Here is an 18,529-nt window from a genome sequence, read left to right as displayed (position 1 = left end):
AGCATGGAAAAGAGATGACTAAGGGGGGGATATGATAGAAGTCTATAAAATCATGACTGGTGTGAAGAACGTTAATAAGTAAGTGTTGTTTGCTCTCGCATAACACGAGCTAGGGGTCGCCAAATGAAATTAGTAGGCAACAGATGTAAAACAAACAAAACGAAGTATTTCTTCACACAATGCACAGTCAGTCTGTGGAACTCTTTGCCAGAGGCTGTTGTGAAGGCCAAAACTATAACAGGGTTCAAAAAAGAACTAGATAATTTCATGGAGGACAGGTCCATCAATGACTGTTAGCCAGGATGAGCAGGGATGGTAGCTAGCCTCTGTTTGCCAGATGCTGGGAATGGTGACAGGATGGATCACTTGATGATTCCCTGTTCCTTTCATTCCCTCTGGGGCACCTGACATTGGCCACAGCTGGAAGACAGGATACTGGGCTGGATGGACCTTTGGTCTGACTCAGTAAGGCCGTTCTTATGTTCATCTATCACTGTGCCAAGACACATGGCTGGGCTTTGAATTTAGAAATGCAAGTCGTACATGAAGAAAAAAATTCTATCTAGAGGCACTGGTTTAATGATAAATTTAATAAGAGCCCCAGTTATTGCTTATGTTTAAATTTCTTGTGTTTTGAGCTCTGTCCCTCTGAGTCACTTTTCTTCTTGTTCCTGTTCTTATTTTTCACATTGTGAGTTTCGTAGTATCGGACCCCAACTTTCTTGGTATGCTGCTGCCTCTCAGCTCTTCTCCTCTGCAAAGAGATGCAGTCACACTTTGTAAAACTAACACACTGCACTGTGCATCGCCCACCACTTTTTACATGCAAGAAGCTGAGGTATCTGGAAGGAGCCAAAGCTTCCACTCCCTGCCCTCTGCAGCTGGAATTAGAGGTGGTAACACTTACTTCTTTGGATGTAAGCTTCTTACAAGGCTTTTTACCCTGAAGGGCATCATCCTCCTCATCATCATCCTCTTGTGCTTTCCTTTTCTTTCCCTTTTTTGTGCACCCTAAGAGCAGTATTTTAAACAGTAAGACACCTTCCAGCACTGACCTCTGTTCGCATAGGTCAAGGGAGCTGGCTCCATGCCAATCCTGCCTTTCAGCACATGGAACAGTGCCAGAGTTGCACAAGACACATTTGTAATACATGGGGTCTGTTTTGTCAGAGAACTGTTTGACATTTGATATGATAAAAGCTGCTATTAAGGGCAGATTTTCAAAGCACTGTGCAAGATTCTATCTAATGGGACAACTCCACTGCACACCCATAGTGTCAGAGTCAAATCCCCATCTGCTGGTTTCAAACCTCCCAAACTGAGCCCGCTCAGTGGTGACTCCAAGGGAAACAGGATCTTGGATGCCATCAGATCAAGCCTCACCATGTTTCCCTGGGAAGGGAAACTGCTGGGCCAAGACTATTGCTCAGTACAGGGAGTGCTATGTGAGCTGTCCATCACCCCCCTCCATGCCTGAAACACCAGGACTCTTACACCACCCCTTGGCCCTCATTCGCATAGCTAGAGGGGGCAGAACACTTTACAATCTGGACAAACAGGTGAGAGCTCTGAAACAAGAACAACCTACAGCTTTGCAGGGAGCCATCAAGTCATATTAGCTCATCAGCAAGTTTTAAATAGTTTTAGGGAAAGAAGAAACTCGCCCCAGAGACTAGCAGTAAATGCCCCCATTGCTTGGAGTTTCTGTGCTAAGACCTGGGGCATCCCTAGACCTTTTCATGTTACCTCTGGCCTCTGGTTCTTTGGTTTCTTCAGACTTCTGCTCAGATGTTGTGAATACCTTTTCACTGAGCCCTCTGGGGATTCTGCAACAGATAAAGCAGAGACATTTTTATGGGATTGTGCTAGCCCTAAACAGCACCATGATACCACCTTTTCTATAGGCCTCTCCTACATATAGACAAACAGTACCCATGGTGCTCAGCAAAAAGCCAGTTCTAAAACCACAATCTTATTAACAATTCAAAGAAGTCTGCAAGATACCTGAAACTTGTACAAGGTCATATGGCTTTGCTGGGAGCCCTCCTCAGCCCTCTTGCTAAGACCTAGAAAGTCCATTCTTGACAGATAGTCTAACTTATCCAAACTTATCTGCATGCATGAAAATCATGAAGACAGTAACATGAGAGAGCAACAAAAATGATTAAAGGTCTAGAAAACATGACCTACGAGGAAATATTGAAAATATCAAGTTTGTTTAGTCCAGAGAAGACTAAGGGGGACATGATAACAGTTTTCAAGTACGTAAAATGTGGTTATAAAGAGGAGGGTGATAAATTGTTCTTAACCACTGAGGACAGGACAACAAAAAACAGGCTTAAATAGCAGCAAGGGAAATTTAGGTTAGACTTTAGGAAAACCTTATGTTAGGTAGTTAAGCACTGGAACAAATTACCTAGGGAGGTTGTGGAATCCCTGTTAGGTTTTTAAGAATACGTTAGACAAACGCCTGTCAAAGATGGTCTAGATCAGTGGTTCTCAAAGCCAGTCCGCCACTTGTTCAGGGAAAGGCCCTGGCGTGCTGGGCCAGTTTGTTTACCTGCTGCGTCCACAGGGTCAGCCGATCGCGGCTTCCACTGGCCGCAGTTCGCCGTTCCAGGCCAATGGGGGCTGCGGGAAGGGCAGCCAGCACATCCCTTGGCCCGTGCCGCTTTCTGCAGCCCCCATTGGCCTGGAGCAGCGAACCGCGGCCAGTGGGAGCTGCGATCGGCCGAACCTGTGGACGCAGCAGATAAACAAACTGGCCTGGCCTGCCAGGGGCTTTCCCTGAATAAGTGGCGGGCCGGTTTTGAGAACCACTGGTCTAGATATGACTTAATCCTGCCTCAGTGCAGGAGACTGGACTAGATGACCCCCTACGGAGGTCCCTTCCAGTCCTACATTTCTATGATTCTATGAAGGGACTCCATTAGCAGCTCTGGGAACTCCCCCATAGAATACCAGCAAAGCCATAAGCTTCAGTCACGTTCAGGAAATAGATGCTCAAATAATCTGGTCTCCATGGCTTGTGCAGTGCAAGGAGAGTGAAAAAGTCATCCCTAGTACCAGGGAGGGCATGGTATGGACCAGAGGTGGTTTCTACTGCCCCAGCAAAAACTAGTTAATCCCAGTTCAAGGCATTTTCTGGTTTAAAAACTGTTTTGTTACTGCAAACCACATTACACTTAGTTTTAGTTACACACTGAAATGGTGGTTACTTAAGGCAGCAAATTCAGAGATTAATTTAGGGTTTACAAATAAAGAGTAAAACTGCAGTGAGTATAATACAGATACATGTAATATAGTACTAAACACTGGAATGTCTGTGCCATTTGGCTCAGTATTTTCTCAAGGAAAATGTCACAACTCATTTCAGTTTTCTATATGCATTGCAAAACTTATCAAATTGCTAAATATTTTTCAGTAATTTTCATGAGTATATTTTAATAATTTTATTTTTTACCAGTTTCCTGGTTTTAATTGGGTTGAAACCAGTATTTACCAGAGCTCTGTCCTAAACAAGTTTTTCTGGGAAATTGCCAACCCTGCCGGGTCCCCATCCTTTTTGTCCTGCACAAAGTTGGTGGGAGATCTCCAACTATCCATGCAGACCCAGTTATGCCCAAACTGGGCCAGCAGTATCCGCCAGCCAGATCTCAGGGATGCATGCATGTCCAGATGATGCATCAAGCTACAACCACTGGCCTCACTACATCAAAGATCAAGCAAGATCTCAGCGTAACTGGTTCTAGATTCGCTATGTGGTATAGTTCAGTGATTCTAAGGGCCTTTGACTAAGGACACCAAAATGAGAAACTATGGCTTTTCCACTGGCTCATCTCCGTCCGGAGAGCTAAAGAAGTGAGCATGGAGCAAACTAAATGTTTTGAAAGAACATGTATCAGCCCAGGCTGGCAGAAACAGAATACTAACTCACTCATGACAGCACAAGGAGCTGTTTTTCCATAAATGTCAGAGCATTAGATGTTTTTAAGATGATAAATATGCCTCATTCAAAGTTCAGCTAAGTAGATGTTTGGTTCCGAGAGAAGATTATTCAATTAAGGTGAATATATTGGCCCAGAACAGAAATTCTAACACACAGAGAAGCAGCTGAATGAAATGTGATTCAGTGAACCCAATAATAGGACTGAATTCAGCCCAGTCTCTTCTCCTGTACAATTCTTTACTCTCAAAACTGAAGAGAGTCCAGTACCTTATTGCTGAGAATCTCTTGGCTTTGGCTTTGTCCAGGAATTTTTTGTATTTTGCAATCTTTTCCTCCAAAACCTTAATAACTGCCTTGGGGCCCTCCCTGGCACCTTCTCCATGGGAGTTGGAGTCATCCTCAGCTAAATTTTGCTGCTGTTCTTCTTCCTCCTCCTCCTCTCCTCCAGAAGGATCACTGTCCATCGTGTTAATATCTGACATATCTACAGGAACCAGATCTTCTTCCAAGAACTGAGTTGCTACATTAATCTTCCCAAAGTTCTGCCGGACGTGAGACATGAGTTGCTTCATTTCTGCGTTTGCTTTGTTCTCCCCTTCCCCTATCGACTCTGTGTTTGAAGCAACAGCCTCTGAGCTCTGCTCGTCACTGTCAGCTTGGCTTGGCACCGCAGCTACTTCTAAGGAAGATGAGGGCTATAAACAAGAGGAAGAAAGGTGAGACTTGCACCACAGGCATTTCACCTACAGGCAAGATCTTAAACATTCAAATACACTTTGACCACCAACAATCTGTACCAAATCAGCCATGTGCCTTGTTGTACCGCCACAGTCTCAGGTAGGGTAGGAAGAAGCTGGGCCAGTAAATTGACTCAGAAACAATTAGTATCTTCAAATAATTTGCCATCAGTTACCACATCCTACAGAATGGACCCTCTGTCCTTTATGTATCACAGCAATTCACATTCACTTACATTTCTCAAAAAACAAATAATCCTGAAAGAGTGCACATAATTCCAGAAACTCCATCAGGGGTCACAGGGCTATGAACTGGGACTGGCCATAATGCAATCCCTTAAAAAAACATTTGTGGTAAAATATCCACAGTTGCTACTGAGTGGCAAAAGCTGGAAACAATCCAAGAGTCTCTGCAATTCAGGAACTACCGAATAAGTAATTCATGTGCTACACATCAGATAAGAGCTTCAAAGGACCATCTGAAACAAAGTGAACTTTCAAAGTTAAGTGGGTTTCCCAGGAAACCTCTAAGGGGAGGCGTATGCACATGTAACCCCTTTGGTTAGACAAGAAATCAGCCATTTGAAGCTTCGCCCTGAAAAGGAGCCCATTGTCAGAATCACTTATTCACAGATCCAAGTCCCAAACTGTATAGAGCTGTGACTCACAGACCCATGGGGGTGCTTGTTCTGAGCCAACACCTGTTATGAATGTGTGGCCCCAGAAAAACCCATGTGGAGTTTGAAGGACTGATCACCTGCCAGAGCCCTTACTGGAGTTGGTGTGATCTCTGGTGAGCTTATTAGCATACTTGTAGGTTCTTTTATTGTTTATGTGTTTTCTCTGTAGTTTATGTGTTTTCTCTTTTATCTTAACAAAAAGTGTGCTTGCTTAGAAAGAGCTGGGTGGTAACTTAACTGTGGACAATTACGCTGTTTATTGCCTCTGAGGAGAAAAGCAGAGCAGGCCTGCTTAGACACGGGGAATTGACAGTGTAGGCAGGGAACAGTACAACCTGGAAATACCTTGGTCAAAAGGGAGAGATGCAGGTCTCCAGCTAAGAGAAGTGATGGCCAGGGCCTAAGGGTGGATGCCCTTGGTGGACCATAGAGAGGGAAGAGAGGGGCCATGGTCCTGAATGGTTAGACCTACTACAAAACAAACCCTAATGCTGTGCACAAGTTTCATGATAACAAATTTCCAATCATCTCTTTGGAAAAGAGAATTTATTTGCCACCCAAATTAAACACCAGTTAATACTGTGAAAGTTACTGAAATGTCTGCATGTTAGCCAACACAAACCAGCTAAAATAACCAGTCAGGACACTGCTGCATTCTTGCTGTGTTCTCTCTGTTTAATGAATTCAAATGAGCATTACCTGAAACACTAAGGGAAAACCTTCCTCAGCTACGCTAGTGAAGCTGCTAAGAAATGGTGTGCAAATGGGAAATGGGTTACCACGTCTGCAGGAATGGAAGTAAGTGTTCTCACCTGAGGGACTGGCTCTGCATTTGGTGGTTTAACGAAGAATGGTATACGGCCCCTCTGCCAGTCGTTGAGGACCATTTTGCTCACAGTCTGCATGTCAGGTTCTCCACCCTGGAATAGACAGTAATGATTTGTGTCTGCACTCACAAGGGCAAATGTACCCGCTTCACCTCACCTCACCGGAGCTTGGCGATTTGAATTCCCCGTGTATAATGTGGGACTTCACTCAAACACTCCTCACTCACCTGAGGTTACACAGAGCTGTGAAAATGCAGACAGTGTTTTAATCTGGCTCACCTTTAACAGTTTTCCAGTCCTGAAGGCTAGCTTCTCAAGGAAATCCTCTGCATTTTTCCAGGTATCAATTTTGTACGTCTTGCTGATGTACTCTGGCTTCGCTCTTTCGAGCACTGCACTGATATGGTCTTCAGGGCTCTTTATTTTTTCAACTTGAACCTAAAAATGAGGGGGAAATAGAGAGCCAGCCCCTCTGAGCTTCACTGTGGGTCAGACAGAATTCAAAGGCTCAGATGCTCTGGGCAAGCACAGCTGCAAACTGATTTCAGCCTCAGCAATTCCTCTCCAACTTCTTCCTCCCACCCACAGTGGAAACTCTTCTAGCTTGATATTAAAGGGAAAGGCAGCTCTTCGTTATGCTCTAATACTGCAGAAGTTCTACAGTGTACCAAGCAATGCAGAGATTCTAATGAAGGGTCAAACTTTACACCCCACCCCACCCCCCAAGACACCTAGGTTCACTATAAATGTGTAAAAAACTTCCCTTTACTCTGTACGTTAAGTAAGATATCATGTGTGCGCACTGCTTCGGCTCCCGGAACCCTACTCCATCCTATGGTCGGGCCAAAGAGCACGATTACTGCCCGCAGCCTCATCCCCATTCTGAAGTTTACCATACGTACAGATCACAAGTTGTCCCTGGGGTGAGGGAAGTCAGTGTTAAAATCTCTCCAAACCACCTGCATCAGCAGCAGAGAAACGGGCCTTTGCAGCATTCTCAGCAGACACTCACCACTCCCTTCAGCACAACGTCAGTTTCCGAGTCCTCCGAAGGATAAACTACACCTGGGCAGTCAATGAGGAAGATTCGCCGCATCAAGGTGACGTACTGCCAGACCTGCAAGAGACCGACAGGCGCCCTGCTTTACCCTTCTCCACAAGCAGCCCTGGAGTCTGCATTTTTAAGGTTACCCTTAAAACAGGCACTGCAATTTACGAACCTGAGGGACCGAGAGACCCAGAGTTAAGGACAGTGACCAGCTATTGCCCAGCGCCAGGAAGCTGAGCATTATGTGGGATTCAAGAGGTTGGATCCCATCACAAGATGGTGTTTGTTCAGACAGGAGGACTGGACCAGGTCGTAATACTAATGTCCATGTATTTTTGCATAAATTCAAGCCCATGGTTTGCCCCAGGGATTAAGTTTATATTCTGTGTCTAGGAACTCTTACCTGCCCAAAGACCAAGGTTCTTTCATGGCCTGCCTACCTACCTTTGTTTCACCAGCAATGGGGGCCACGTTGCAGACCTTCTTGGATCGTAACGTATTAATCACTGAGCTCTTGCCAACATTTGGATAGCCAATGAAGCCCACACTGATCTGTTTCTTGTCTGTGTGCAACTGTTAAGAAATCACACACATTTATGAATGCCTTGTAGAAAAATGCATGGTTGCTATTAAAATTCCAAAATGTGAATTCTCAGCAATTCCTCTCCTCTTAGAAATGAAGAGCAAATTCAGTCCCAACGCAAACCTGATCACAAGGAACTGGGTTCCTCTAATAAGAGAAATTTATTGCAGCTAGCAGGCCTTCAAAGAGCTGATTTGAAGTGCTGAAGGAAATATTCCATAACTTTTGTTTGAAGAGTCAGAATTTTTCAGCTGCTATGAAGTTACTCATTGATGTCTTAAGTTGAAAAGCACTTAGGTTGAGAAACAAATATAAATAGGAATCTGTCAACAAGATAGACACAGATGTGGGACTCGAGAGGAAATCAGTCCTCTACAAAGGAAACTATTCTGTTGACTTGTCTCTCCCAGGAAGATGAATACTTCAAAGTGGCAGCATCTTCATGGGATAGTACCTGTTTGCAGGGCATAAATGAGCCTCACAAGTACATTCTTCCCTTCTACATGCTCATGTGTTCCTAAGTAGTATTAATGGGAGTTTACTGGGTGACCTCGAGACAACACCAATTAACTAGTATGTATCTGGTCAGACTGGGTTTTGAGCCTGGCTGGGTTGTGTTGCACATTTCTCAATAACTCCCAATAAACAGGGAATGCGTTCCAATCACTTCCCAAAGAAGGGCTTTTCACAGATAGAGTCAGCCACTGACATGGATAGCCCAGTGTCTAGGCTGCTGCAGAAAGACATGTTCCACCCTGAAGCCCAGCAACTTAGAGAAAAAAACCCCCAAACCTGTTATATACCTTTCCGAACTGCCGTAACAGCTGTATGAAGGCTCCTTTGCCAAAGGGATTTGTGAGACTGGCGTGGAAAGCAAGTGTTGGATAATCCTGGGAGAGGATTGCAACCCAGCGTTTCTAGAGAGAAAGCACAGTGCTGAGCAAGGAGGGTCATGCTACAGACCCAGAAAAACAAGTGCAGCAACTTAGCCTGATCACAGGACTGCCTAAGGAATTGGCTAAGGAAACTGCTAATTCAAAGATCTTTGAATTGTTTCTCAAACGCTACAGTAAATGCTTTGCCTTCCATTTTATACATGCAAGACAATGCTCCAAAAACGTTCCATTGCTAGCTAAATCCAATTTGCTGAACAATATAAAACAGGCTAGCTCTTAAGAGGACTAACACTTAGCATACTCGCGAGAAAAAAGCTGAACTGTTACAATCAGCTGGAGGAAGTAAAGAGTTTGTGGCTGGTGACTGTTGATCAGCTAAGCAAAACATGGGAGCATTTGCAGTGTAACTGTTACTCTGACGGCAGGAAGTCCTAGAGGAGCTCCCACTGACCACAGTTACATTGTACCCTGCGGCATGAGGGCTGACACTTGCACCTGGGCATAGGCTACAAACACCCCCAAAGAAAAACGAAGGCACTGCAGGAAGGACAGTACTCACGGTGGCCCAAGTAGGGACAAGGTCACATTTGTTCAAGACGAAAATGAGATGTTTCCATGCTTTCTCCTTTTTGAGGTAAGATTCGACATGTGGGGAACGAGTCCCGAAGGGATCTCTAGCATCAAGAACTTGCACAATAACATCAGACGAATCGATCACCTGAAAATCCATGGAGAGAGGAGTTTGGACCCTCATGCTGAAAGCTAATGCAGCACTTTTAAGGGGAAATGGGCAAGCTAAAAAAACTTATATTTTCCCCCACTCAATGTGCAGCTCGCACTATCCCTTCCGTTCGTCAAACGGACTAGGTGTTTACTTTCCCCACTGAAGCTGTGGTGGACAGTGAAGTTACTCTGTGTCCATAGACTGTCACTGACTTCCTGTGTGCAAGGCAAGGACGATGCTGTGGCAGTTTGGTTGCAAACACTCCAGAGAAAGGCTCTAATTAATCACCTTAATAAACAGAATTAAAATGACTCTGCATAAACTAGGAGAGAGTCACTTTGATTTTGTAAAACTCTACACCTAAATGTGGAGCCTAGGCCACCTGATCGTGTTCCTTTACTGGCACTGTTTCCAGCAATCAGTGGAGTTGAAGAGCAATTGTTTCACAGCAGGGGCACTAGTAAAACCTTGAATGGAGTACAAATGCAGTTCCAGCAGGCAAATTCCAGAATCACTGCTACCATTTTATCGGTGATCATGATGCAAAAAATGTTTCTTGAATCAATTTTCACACACAAGAAACAAGGGGAACGTGCAGTCAGCTAACCACCTGCAGCAGGGAGAAGTCATTTTATGGCTTGATTCAGACCAAGTGAATTTGTTTCACATCTATTTCTTGCATTTTTGGTACCCATTTAATTGAAATCCATTCAGGGGGCAGGGATAGCTCAGTGGTTTGAGCATTGGCCTGCTAAACCCAGGGTTGTGAGTTCAATCCCTGAGGAGGCCATTTAGGGATCTGGGACAAAAATTGAGGATTGGTCCTGCTTTGAGCAGGGGGTTGGACTAGATGATCTCCTGAGGTCCCTTCCAACCCTGATAGTCTATGATTCTATGATTCTAGGTTGCCTTATCATTCTCAGCACTTTTACAAGGTCTCTAAGTGGAGAGGTGGCTGTACAGGTTATAAGCTGCATTCAGAAACTCAGAGCAACATCACGTTAGTCTAGCAGTAAGAGGATGCACATCTGTTCCTGTTACCACTCTAGCTTTGGCTGTTTCCCGTTCCTCAAGCAGTCAGTGTGACTCAGAGGGAGCTGAAGGTCAGAGCCTTCCAGAGGAAACCCTGTCAAAATACCGGAATTTGATGTTTTAGGCTAAACAACCTTGACATAGTCTGAATGGTTTATCTGTAGTGAAGACCCAGGGAAGGTTTGTGCCTTAACCCTGACAGTCACCCACTAGGTTGTATGCTTACATGAGATGTGTGTCCCCTTGAGGTAGGAGTTCAAGATTCAAGGTCAGTCTGAGTGAAGACTGTGGGAATCCCTATCCGTTTATACCTTTCTTCTCCCATGTTCTAGTTGCTGTTGCACAGTGGTACCAGACCTCGGGGTTAAGAGGGGTCAAGTTTCAAATTAGATTCTTGAACAGGCTGACGAGAGAGCAGGCAGGCAAGCAATATACCTGCCACCCTTCCTTATAAGGGAAACCATCACCTATTTTACGGTTCCAGTGAGCTTTAACCATGGAAATGCTGAGGGATATGGATCGACGTTCATATCACGCTCCTCATCAGTGCCCGGGCCGGGAAATTTAATGATCCAACCAGCAGACCAAGTTTGGTGATAAAGTCTAGTCACGTGCCAAGTGAGGCATGTTGTACATATGTTAAGAAAAAGAAGGGAATGCCGCTATGCCCACACTTGGTTTTACAGTCCAGCCCCATCAACAAAAAGGGTCTTCACAGAGCCATCCCAATCATTGCTCTATGGAGTTACTAGTTTGTGCAGGCTTGTGTGCTGTTGCCTTTGGCTGAGTGATCACCAATTTAAAAATCACCTCCCATGAGCAAGTCGTGGGAATTCAAATGTATGAATCTCTCTCAACTTCTACATGATTACACTTACTTTGTAAAGCTCACCCCAGATTCTTTTGGACTGTCCCTTCTTGTAGATCTCCTCTCGTGCTTCATCCCTAAGATGTGGATATCAAACACATGTCAGCAGCTGAAATACCTGGACGATGCATTCTCTGATGCCATCTGCACTCGCAGGAGATGAGGCCAAAGTGACAAATACTTGGGTTATACACAGTCCTGATCAGCCTAGGAATATGCAGAAAGAATACCTATAAAGAGGTTCAAACAGATATATCTTTTCATATGCCTGTATTTGTGCACCTACTGGGCTCCTTTCAGAGTAACAGCCGTGTTAGTCTGTATTCGCAAAAAGAAAAGGAGTACTTGTGGCATCTTAGAGACTAACCAATTTATTTGAGCATAAGCTTTCGTGAGCTACAGCTCACTTCATCGAAAGCTTATGCTCAAATAAATTGGTTAGTCTCTAAGGTGCCACAAGTACTCCTTTTCTTTTTACTGGGCTCCTGTTAATCTCAAGACACCCTTGGTAAATATTCAGAGATGCCACACATCATGAATTACACTTGAGGGTACATGCATATGGAAGCAACCACTAGGTTAACTATGCAGGCACACAGATGGCAAGAGAAAAAAATCCAAGCCAAATACTGACCACGTTGGACACCTTAAATAGTCTAGCTCCCCTCAGCCTCTCATATTCTGTAGGCCCCGCCCAAAAGGTGTACAGTACTAGTAGCGCAGGGGACATTTTCCAGGGTAAAACTAAAATATGCGTTGCTCTTAGGGAATTTAAACACTGACCGTAACTAACTCCTCCCTGCTTTTTACCTCACTCCAGTATCTTCCATCACCAGGTCTCGGTCCTTGCCCCTGTCATAGGTCCCTGCGGAGACCTCAGCATTCTCCAGAAGAGACTGCACATCACTTGCAGAAAGATTTGGTCTTTTCCTTTGCGATTTGGGGCCAAAGGTCGTTTCAAAAGTTTCTGTGTCAAGAATGTGGACTTTGGAATTCTGAGGGAAGATAGGTTGGTAAAAAGTAATAAAAACATGCTTTAACTTTGCCATGGCTCAAAACATACCAAGGCTGAGTTCAGTTCCAAAGAGCCTGTCACAAGAAGAGTTGTATGCATTTTCTGGATGAGTTAAATTTTTTTTTTTTAACTCCCTTCGAGAAATACAAGAATAGCTGTTTAATAAAAAGGAAAGCCAATAAAAATGATGTTACACTTGCCAAAGAACTGTGTTTCATTTCTTTTATTATAAACTTAGTCAAATATAATTAAGACAACAATGATGAAAATTAAAACTGTTATCTTTGATCAGTCCTTTGTTTTTCTAACAAGTGCACAAATCTCGCCAAATTCACAAATTTTGTCAAGAATAATCATGCTCAAATTCGTAGTTTTTATTTTAGACCAGCTACAAATGCCAAAGTTTTCTTAGAAATGAATCTACTTCATGGATAGAAAGAATCACTCATTTTTAATGTGCATTTTAGTTTCAGATAACATTTCCCTTAATTTAGGTAAAAATTTTATTAGATGCACATGGAAAGTCTTCATATGAAAACATCTAGCAAGAGTCCAAAATAATAACCTAGATGTGATAAAAGAAACTTGATCCTAACTAAAACTTGATGTGCCTGAAAGAAGGTTATATGCACAGGAATTTTTGACTCAGGATCTGTCATACAACAGGAGGCAAGCAGGGTGAGACCAGCATCCTCAAGAACTCATTGTCAGGCTGTCACTTGTGCCATCACAAGCACCAGAACCAGAGATGGCATGGGAACAAATTGCCACAGCCAATCCTATCCTGGCACTTTAACACAAACTGCTTTCAGGCAAATTTCCTGCCAAAAGAGATTAAGTCCCAATGGATAATACAGACCTTCTTACTGGTTACACACAGCTAATACACTTGCTTTACTTCATTCATATTCATTTTATAAATCTTCCCAGTCCCTGGGAAATATTCCAGCGCAGTAACCCACTCAAAGTACTGCTAGCTACAGTCTGAGTTCACAGTACATCAACTGCGAACCACAGAGGATATTCAAGGGCAAACAAGCAGCCTGATGAAAACCCAGAGTCAGGCCTTCTCACTCAGAACAGAGCCACACTCTCACCAGTCATCAGACCAGGACACCCAACATTACAACCACCTTTGCCTGCTCATAAGCAGGATTCCAGAGCTACATTTAAACAGGATCATTTCGGGGGGTACTGAAAAGCAGAATAGGGGGTACTGATGTACTCTCTGTAGCTGACTGAACATGAAGCGATAACTATGCCTTAATTTCTATTTTGTACTAAGAGGAAAGTGCTTTGAACTTGTTTGATATGTGTGTCTGGTTAAAAGTCTTCTACTAACAGGAATGCTGCTAGTAACTACTCTGCAAGGCATGGGAAATGTGTCTTACCAAATATCAGGCTATTTCGCTGTTTCATGAATAGTAGAAATGTCACAGCCCAGCCAGCTCTGACAAACAGATTTGTTAAAGGAATAAGATTTTGGAGCTTCAATGCACAGGTGGGAGTGCTCACCCAGGATGCGTTACTTACAGGTCCATGGCAAGTTAAGCAATTAACTCTGTAGAGCCTCAATAAAATCCGGTTTCAGAGTAACAGCCGTGTTAGTCTGTATTCGCAAAAAGAAAAGGAGTACTTGTGGCACCTTAGAGACTAACCAATTTATTTGAGCATAAGCTTTCATGAGCATCCGATGAAGTGAGCTGTAGCTCACGAAAGCTTATGCTCAAATAAGTTGGTTAGTCTCTAAGGTGCCACAAGTACTCCTTTTCTTTTTTCAATAAAATCCAAGCCTTTAGAGACCAAGACCAATTAAGATACAGATTATCCTGAAGTAGGTGGTTAAGTAGGTCCCATCCAAGGACCCTGTTTACAGGTGAAGAACAAAGGAGTGGTCTAATATATCTAGGGGTGCAGAAAGATGCCCTGTCATCCTTCATCTGGGGAGACAAGCTTATGAAAAGAGGGTCTCAGCCATCCTGGCTGGAAAAAAAGCTATGATAAGGACTTGTGGTAACCAATACCTTATTAGACAAGAGGGCATCTTGTTAGTGAAGTTTAGGCTCTAGAACATGTGTAATTAATTTATGTGTAATTATTTTATAATTAACCCTTTGTTTCCAATATTTCTGCTTGCTGTCATTTGAATCTCTGTTCAGTTAAATACACTTATATTTTGCTTTCTCTATAAAATAACCTAAGTGCTGTGTGTTAAGCAGAGCTGTGATCCACAGTGTAACTGGTAAGCTAGGGAGTACTGTTTCTTTGGGAGCAGAGGATCTGGGAATTCTGCGAGTGTTCAGTAGATCAGGGGCTGGGAACTCTAGGGGGATGCCCAGAGGACTCAAGAGTGGGAGCGTATCTATCGCTAACCTGCAAAGAGATGGCGAAGCGTGCATAGACTGAGAGGAAAGTGCTTGTGTTGCCTGTGGAGTTAGGGAGCTGACCCCCGGCAAGCACAGACAAGGCTCCCTCACGCTAAGAGCAGGTGGTAGTGAGGTGCCTCACAGGCCTGGGTATCCCTGGGAAGCGTCAGACTCCCAGTTCAAAGTGTAGACATATCGGGAGTCAGCACCAACCTTTTCTGCAGCATCTTGTACTCTCCCACCCAAGTACTCACAGGTTGATACACTGCTTAGCTTATAAGACCACAGCCAAGGATAGTAAGCAGCTACGAAACCTAAGATAACTCAGTGATTCCTTCAGGCTGACACAGTGGCCTTAACAGGCACCCAAGAGAGCTGCATCCATCCTTCTTCTACCAGAGAAGAGACAGTGACATCAAATGAGGGAATCAAGTCTGCCCCTAGAGGACACCATACAGTTCTTCACCTAACTGAACAGATACAACATGACCATTCATAAATGACTCCAGAAAATAACCCTAGGAACTAAGGCTCCTGCCCAGAGCTATCCGAACTGGTCTTTCGTGTGAGGAAATGAGAGATACTCACATGAGGTCTAATTCGATCATGGAGAAGGGACATCGGCACCTTGCTTTGCTTCATGACCACTTTGTACGGATCCTTCATAACAGTCTCCATTTCCTCTTGGAATTTCTGCAGAGATGACTGCTTGATCACACGAGTATTTCCTGGTATAGAAAAACAAACATTGCACCTTCACAGGTCCCCCACATTGGGCACAGGGCACACAAACCGAGTGATGCACTAATGCTCTGTCTGGAGCTGAAAATACCAGGGAGAAAAACAGATGGTTTCACTGGATAGAGGCACAGTCAAACCTTAGAACATCTGAGTGACCATTATTTTAACCTCGCTGAGTCACGCGGTAGAAACACTCACCAAACCATTTAATATTTGGTTCCACTCTTGCCACTGTGCCTGGTGCCACTGTGGACTGGTACTGCAGAGGCCTAATCACTTTACCACGATTGTTTCTAAGAGAGAAAAATGAGAGCTTGTGTAAGTACATGAGCAGCAGAGACACATAACAAGGGTCACAGTTCACTCTTCCCAAGACAATACGAATACCTTGTGGTTTGTCTGAATGAAAGGCCCTAAGCAAACAAACACTGTATACACAACCAGCAACAGCACTGTTTGGAAGGGCAGAATAATTTATATAGCTGAGACAACAGGAGAATTTAGGTCAGCCAGCATATCCTTACCCACACTGGAATTTGGCCAAGACGCCAGGGTTATTCTTGCAAACATGCCACAGGGCCCTGTGTGACCAGGATCTCAGTCTGCCATCCAAGTACTGACCAGACCTAAACCTGCTCAGTTTACTGAACAAGGGATATGACGTCAGGCTTTAGGCAGTCAGTTTTATGGCACAAGGCATATTTGGATGGAGCCGTTATGTTTGGCCGTACGTGCCAGAGCCAATGGAACGAGCACACACAGACATTTGCTCCCTCAGTGAACCTTTCCTCCCCCTGTCACTATAGGTGAAAAACTGGAAACAACTGCCCATTGGCTCATAATCAGATTAGGAGACATCTGGGTCACCCAGGTGGGAGACAAGAACATGCATCATCAATGAGTCTTTATGGGCATGGCAAGCTATACAAGTGCCGCCAACCCCCATAACATTGTGCGTAGGTTGGTGGGTTGGGAACCACCTAGAAGACCTGGAGAAGACTTGCACCGGCTCCAGTGTTGCAGGAGAGCGGTGGCCCTTCCTGGCACAGGTCTGCACCTAACAGGCGACCCAAGGCTGCCACCGGGAAAATTTTTATTCTGGACCCAAGTGCATGTGCAGGATGGGGCTGCTGGGATTCCCGTTGCCCTGGCTCACCCACAGCTACAAGCCAGGGGAGGTGGCTCAGCGGACCCCCATGAGCCAAGAGGCAGCCCACTGTGGAGGGGCCACTCCGGCCCGTGCTCAGGCCCTGGACAGCTGCCAGCCTCACCTGCGCTCCTTCTGCCGGTACATGTTCAGCCGCCGGATGGTTGCCCGGTCCCGCACATTGTGCCCCCCGGCGCCCAGCACCCGATCTGGAGACACAAGGCAGAGTCAAGGAGGAGGAGAGAAGAACCTGGGGGGGGGGGGGGGAGGAAGGGGATGGTTGTGGCACAGCACGGGTGGGGGTGGGGGGGGGCATGGCAGAGCATGTCACGGGGGGGGGCAGGGAAGATGGCAGGGTCGCAGCACAGCACGGGGGGGGCCCGGGGGAGGGACTTGCGGGGGGGGGGGCAGACAGGGAAGGTCGCGGGGGGAGGGTCGCATCCCGGAGGAGACTGTTGTGGGGGGGGGTCGTGGCACAGCTCCCAGAGGGTGGGGAAGATGGTGGGGGAGGGCCCGGGCCCAGGGTCGCAGGAGGAGGAGCAGGGAAATAGCACGGGCGGGGGGGGGTGTCCCGGGAAGGAGGCGGGGGGGGGCCGGGCGGGGGGGGGGTGCCCCGGGAAGGAGGCGGGGGGGGCCGGGCGGGGGGGGGGGTGCCCCGGGAAGGAGGCGGGGGGAGCCGGGCGGGGGGGGGGGTGTCCCGGGAAGGAGGCGGGGGGGGCCGGGCGGGGGGGGTGTGTCCCGGGAAGGAGGCGGGGGGAGCCGGGCGGGGGGGGGGTGTCCCGGGAAGGAGGCGGGGGGGGGCCGGGCGGGGGGGGGTGTCCCGGGAAGGAGGCGGGGGGGGCCGGGCGGGGGGGGGGTGCCCCGGGAAGGAGGCGGGGGGAGCCGGGCGGGGGGGGGTGTCCCGGGAAGGAGGCGGGGGGAGCCGGGCGGGGGGGGGGTGTCCCGGGAAGGAGGCGGGGGGGGGCCGGGCGGGGGGGGGTGTCCCGGGAAGGAGGCGGGGGGGGCCGGGCGGGGGGGGGGTGCCCCGGGAAGGAGGCGGGGGGAGCCGGGCGGGGGGGGGGGTGTCCCGGGAAGGAGGCGGGGGGGGCCGGTACCGGGGTTGGTGCTGGCGCGGGACGGGTTGATGCTGCTCCGGCCCTTGTAGCGGGGCTTCACCATGCTGAGGCCGGGGGCTCTCGGGCCGCGGGGTCTCGCTTCTCTGGCGGGCGCCCCACGCGCTGCGGCAAACCCGGAAGCAGCTACACGAGCACTTCCGGCGGCGACGGGACGTGTTTCCGCCCGCTCTCGAGACCTGGCCCGCCTCCCGGTTACCTTGGCAACCCCGCCCGCTGCGGCGTCCGTAGCTGAGCCCTGGGTGGCTCTGACATCCTGACGTCACCACGGGGGGGCCTATGACACGGGGTCATGACCTCACCACCTGCCCCCTCACACTTGCCATGACGTCACCACGGGCCAGGGTGATCCAGGGCCATGACATCACCCTGGGCCAGAGTCACACGGGGCCATGACATCACCCTGGGCCAGAGTCACACGTGCCGTGACATCGCCACGGGCCCGAGTCACATGGGGCCATGACATCACACTGGGCCAGAGTCACACGTGCCGTGACATCACCACGGGTCCGAGTCACATGGGGCCATGACATCACACTGGGCCAGAGTCACACGTGCCATGACATCGCCACGGGCCCGAGTCACATGGGGCCATGACATCACACTGGGCCAGAGTCACACGTGCCGTGACATCACCACGGGTCCGAGTCACACGGGGCCATGACATCACCCTGGGCCAGAGTCACACGTGCCGTGACGTCGCCACGGGTCCGAGTCACACGGGGCCATGACATCACCCTGGGCCAGAGTCACACGTGCCGTGACATCGCCACGGGCCCGAGTCACATGGGGCCATGACATCAC

The 18,529-nt window shown here is 47.3% G+C and overlaps 1 protein-coding gene across 1 annotated transcript; it reads right to left on the bottom strand.

Annotated features, from left to right (window-relative positions):
* Nucleotides 1-571: 571 nt before the first annotated feature.
* On the bottom strand, nt 572-17,864 carry GNL2 (G protein nucleolar 2). Its single transcript, XM_048825671.2, has 16 exons — nt 17,708-17,864; nt 16,738-16,822; nt 15,665-15,759; nt 15,314-15,453; nt 12,155-12,339; nt 11,355-11,421; nt 9,280-9,438; nt 8,628-8,741; nt 7,686-7,814; nt 7,206-7,310; nt 6,473-6,631; nt 6,179-6,286; nt 4,217-4,644; nt 1,747-1,826; nt 908-1,011; nt 572-754 (listed from the first exon to the last, which is right to left on the bottom strand). Exons 1-16 carry the CDS (start codon nt 17,769-17,771, stop codon nt 605-607), a joined length of 2,172 nt encoding a protein of 723 aa, XP_048681628.2. The 5' UTR covers nt 17,772-17,864; the 3' UTR covers nt 572-604.
* Between the last annotated feature and the right edge of the window lie 665 nt (nt 17,865-18,529).

The sequence above is a fragment of the Caretta caretta genome, chromosome 19 (assembly GCF_965140235.1).
Source record: "Caretta caretta isolate rCarCar2 chromosome 19, rCarCar1.hap1, whole genome shotgun sequence".
Taxonomy (NCBI): Eukaryota; Metazoa; Chordata; order Testudines; family Cheloniidae; genus Caretta; species Caretta caretta.
Note: the sequence above shows the minus strand (reverse complement) of the source record. Positions and strands in the feature narration are given on the sequence as shown.

What these genes read in the sequence shown, in the direction of transcription:
- GNL2 (XM_048825671.2), bottom strand. Translation starts at nt 17,771, where the DNA reads ATGGTGAAGCCCCGCTACAAGGGCCGGAGCAGCATCAACCCGTCCCGC. An exon ending in ATGATCGAATTAGACCTCAT is followed by an intron (nt 12,340 to 15,313) that starts GTGAGTATCTCT and finishes ATCTTCCCTCAG; the next exon opens with AATTCCAAAGTCCACATTCT. An exon ending in ATGCAGAGCCAGTCCCTCAG is followed by an intron (nt 4,645 to 6,178) that starts GTGAGAACACTT and finishes TCTTGTTTATAG; the next exon opens with CCCTCATCTTCCTTAGAAGT.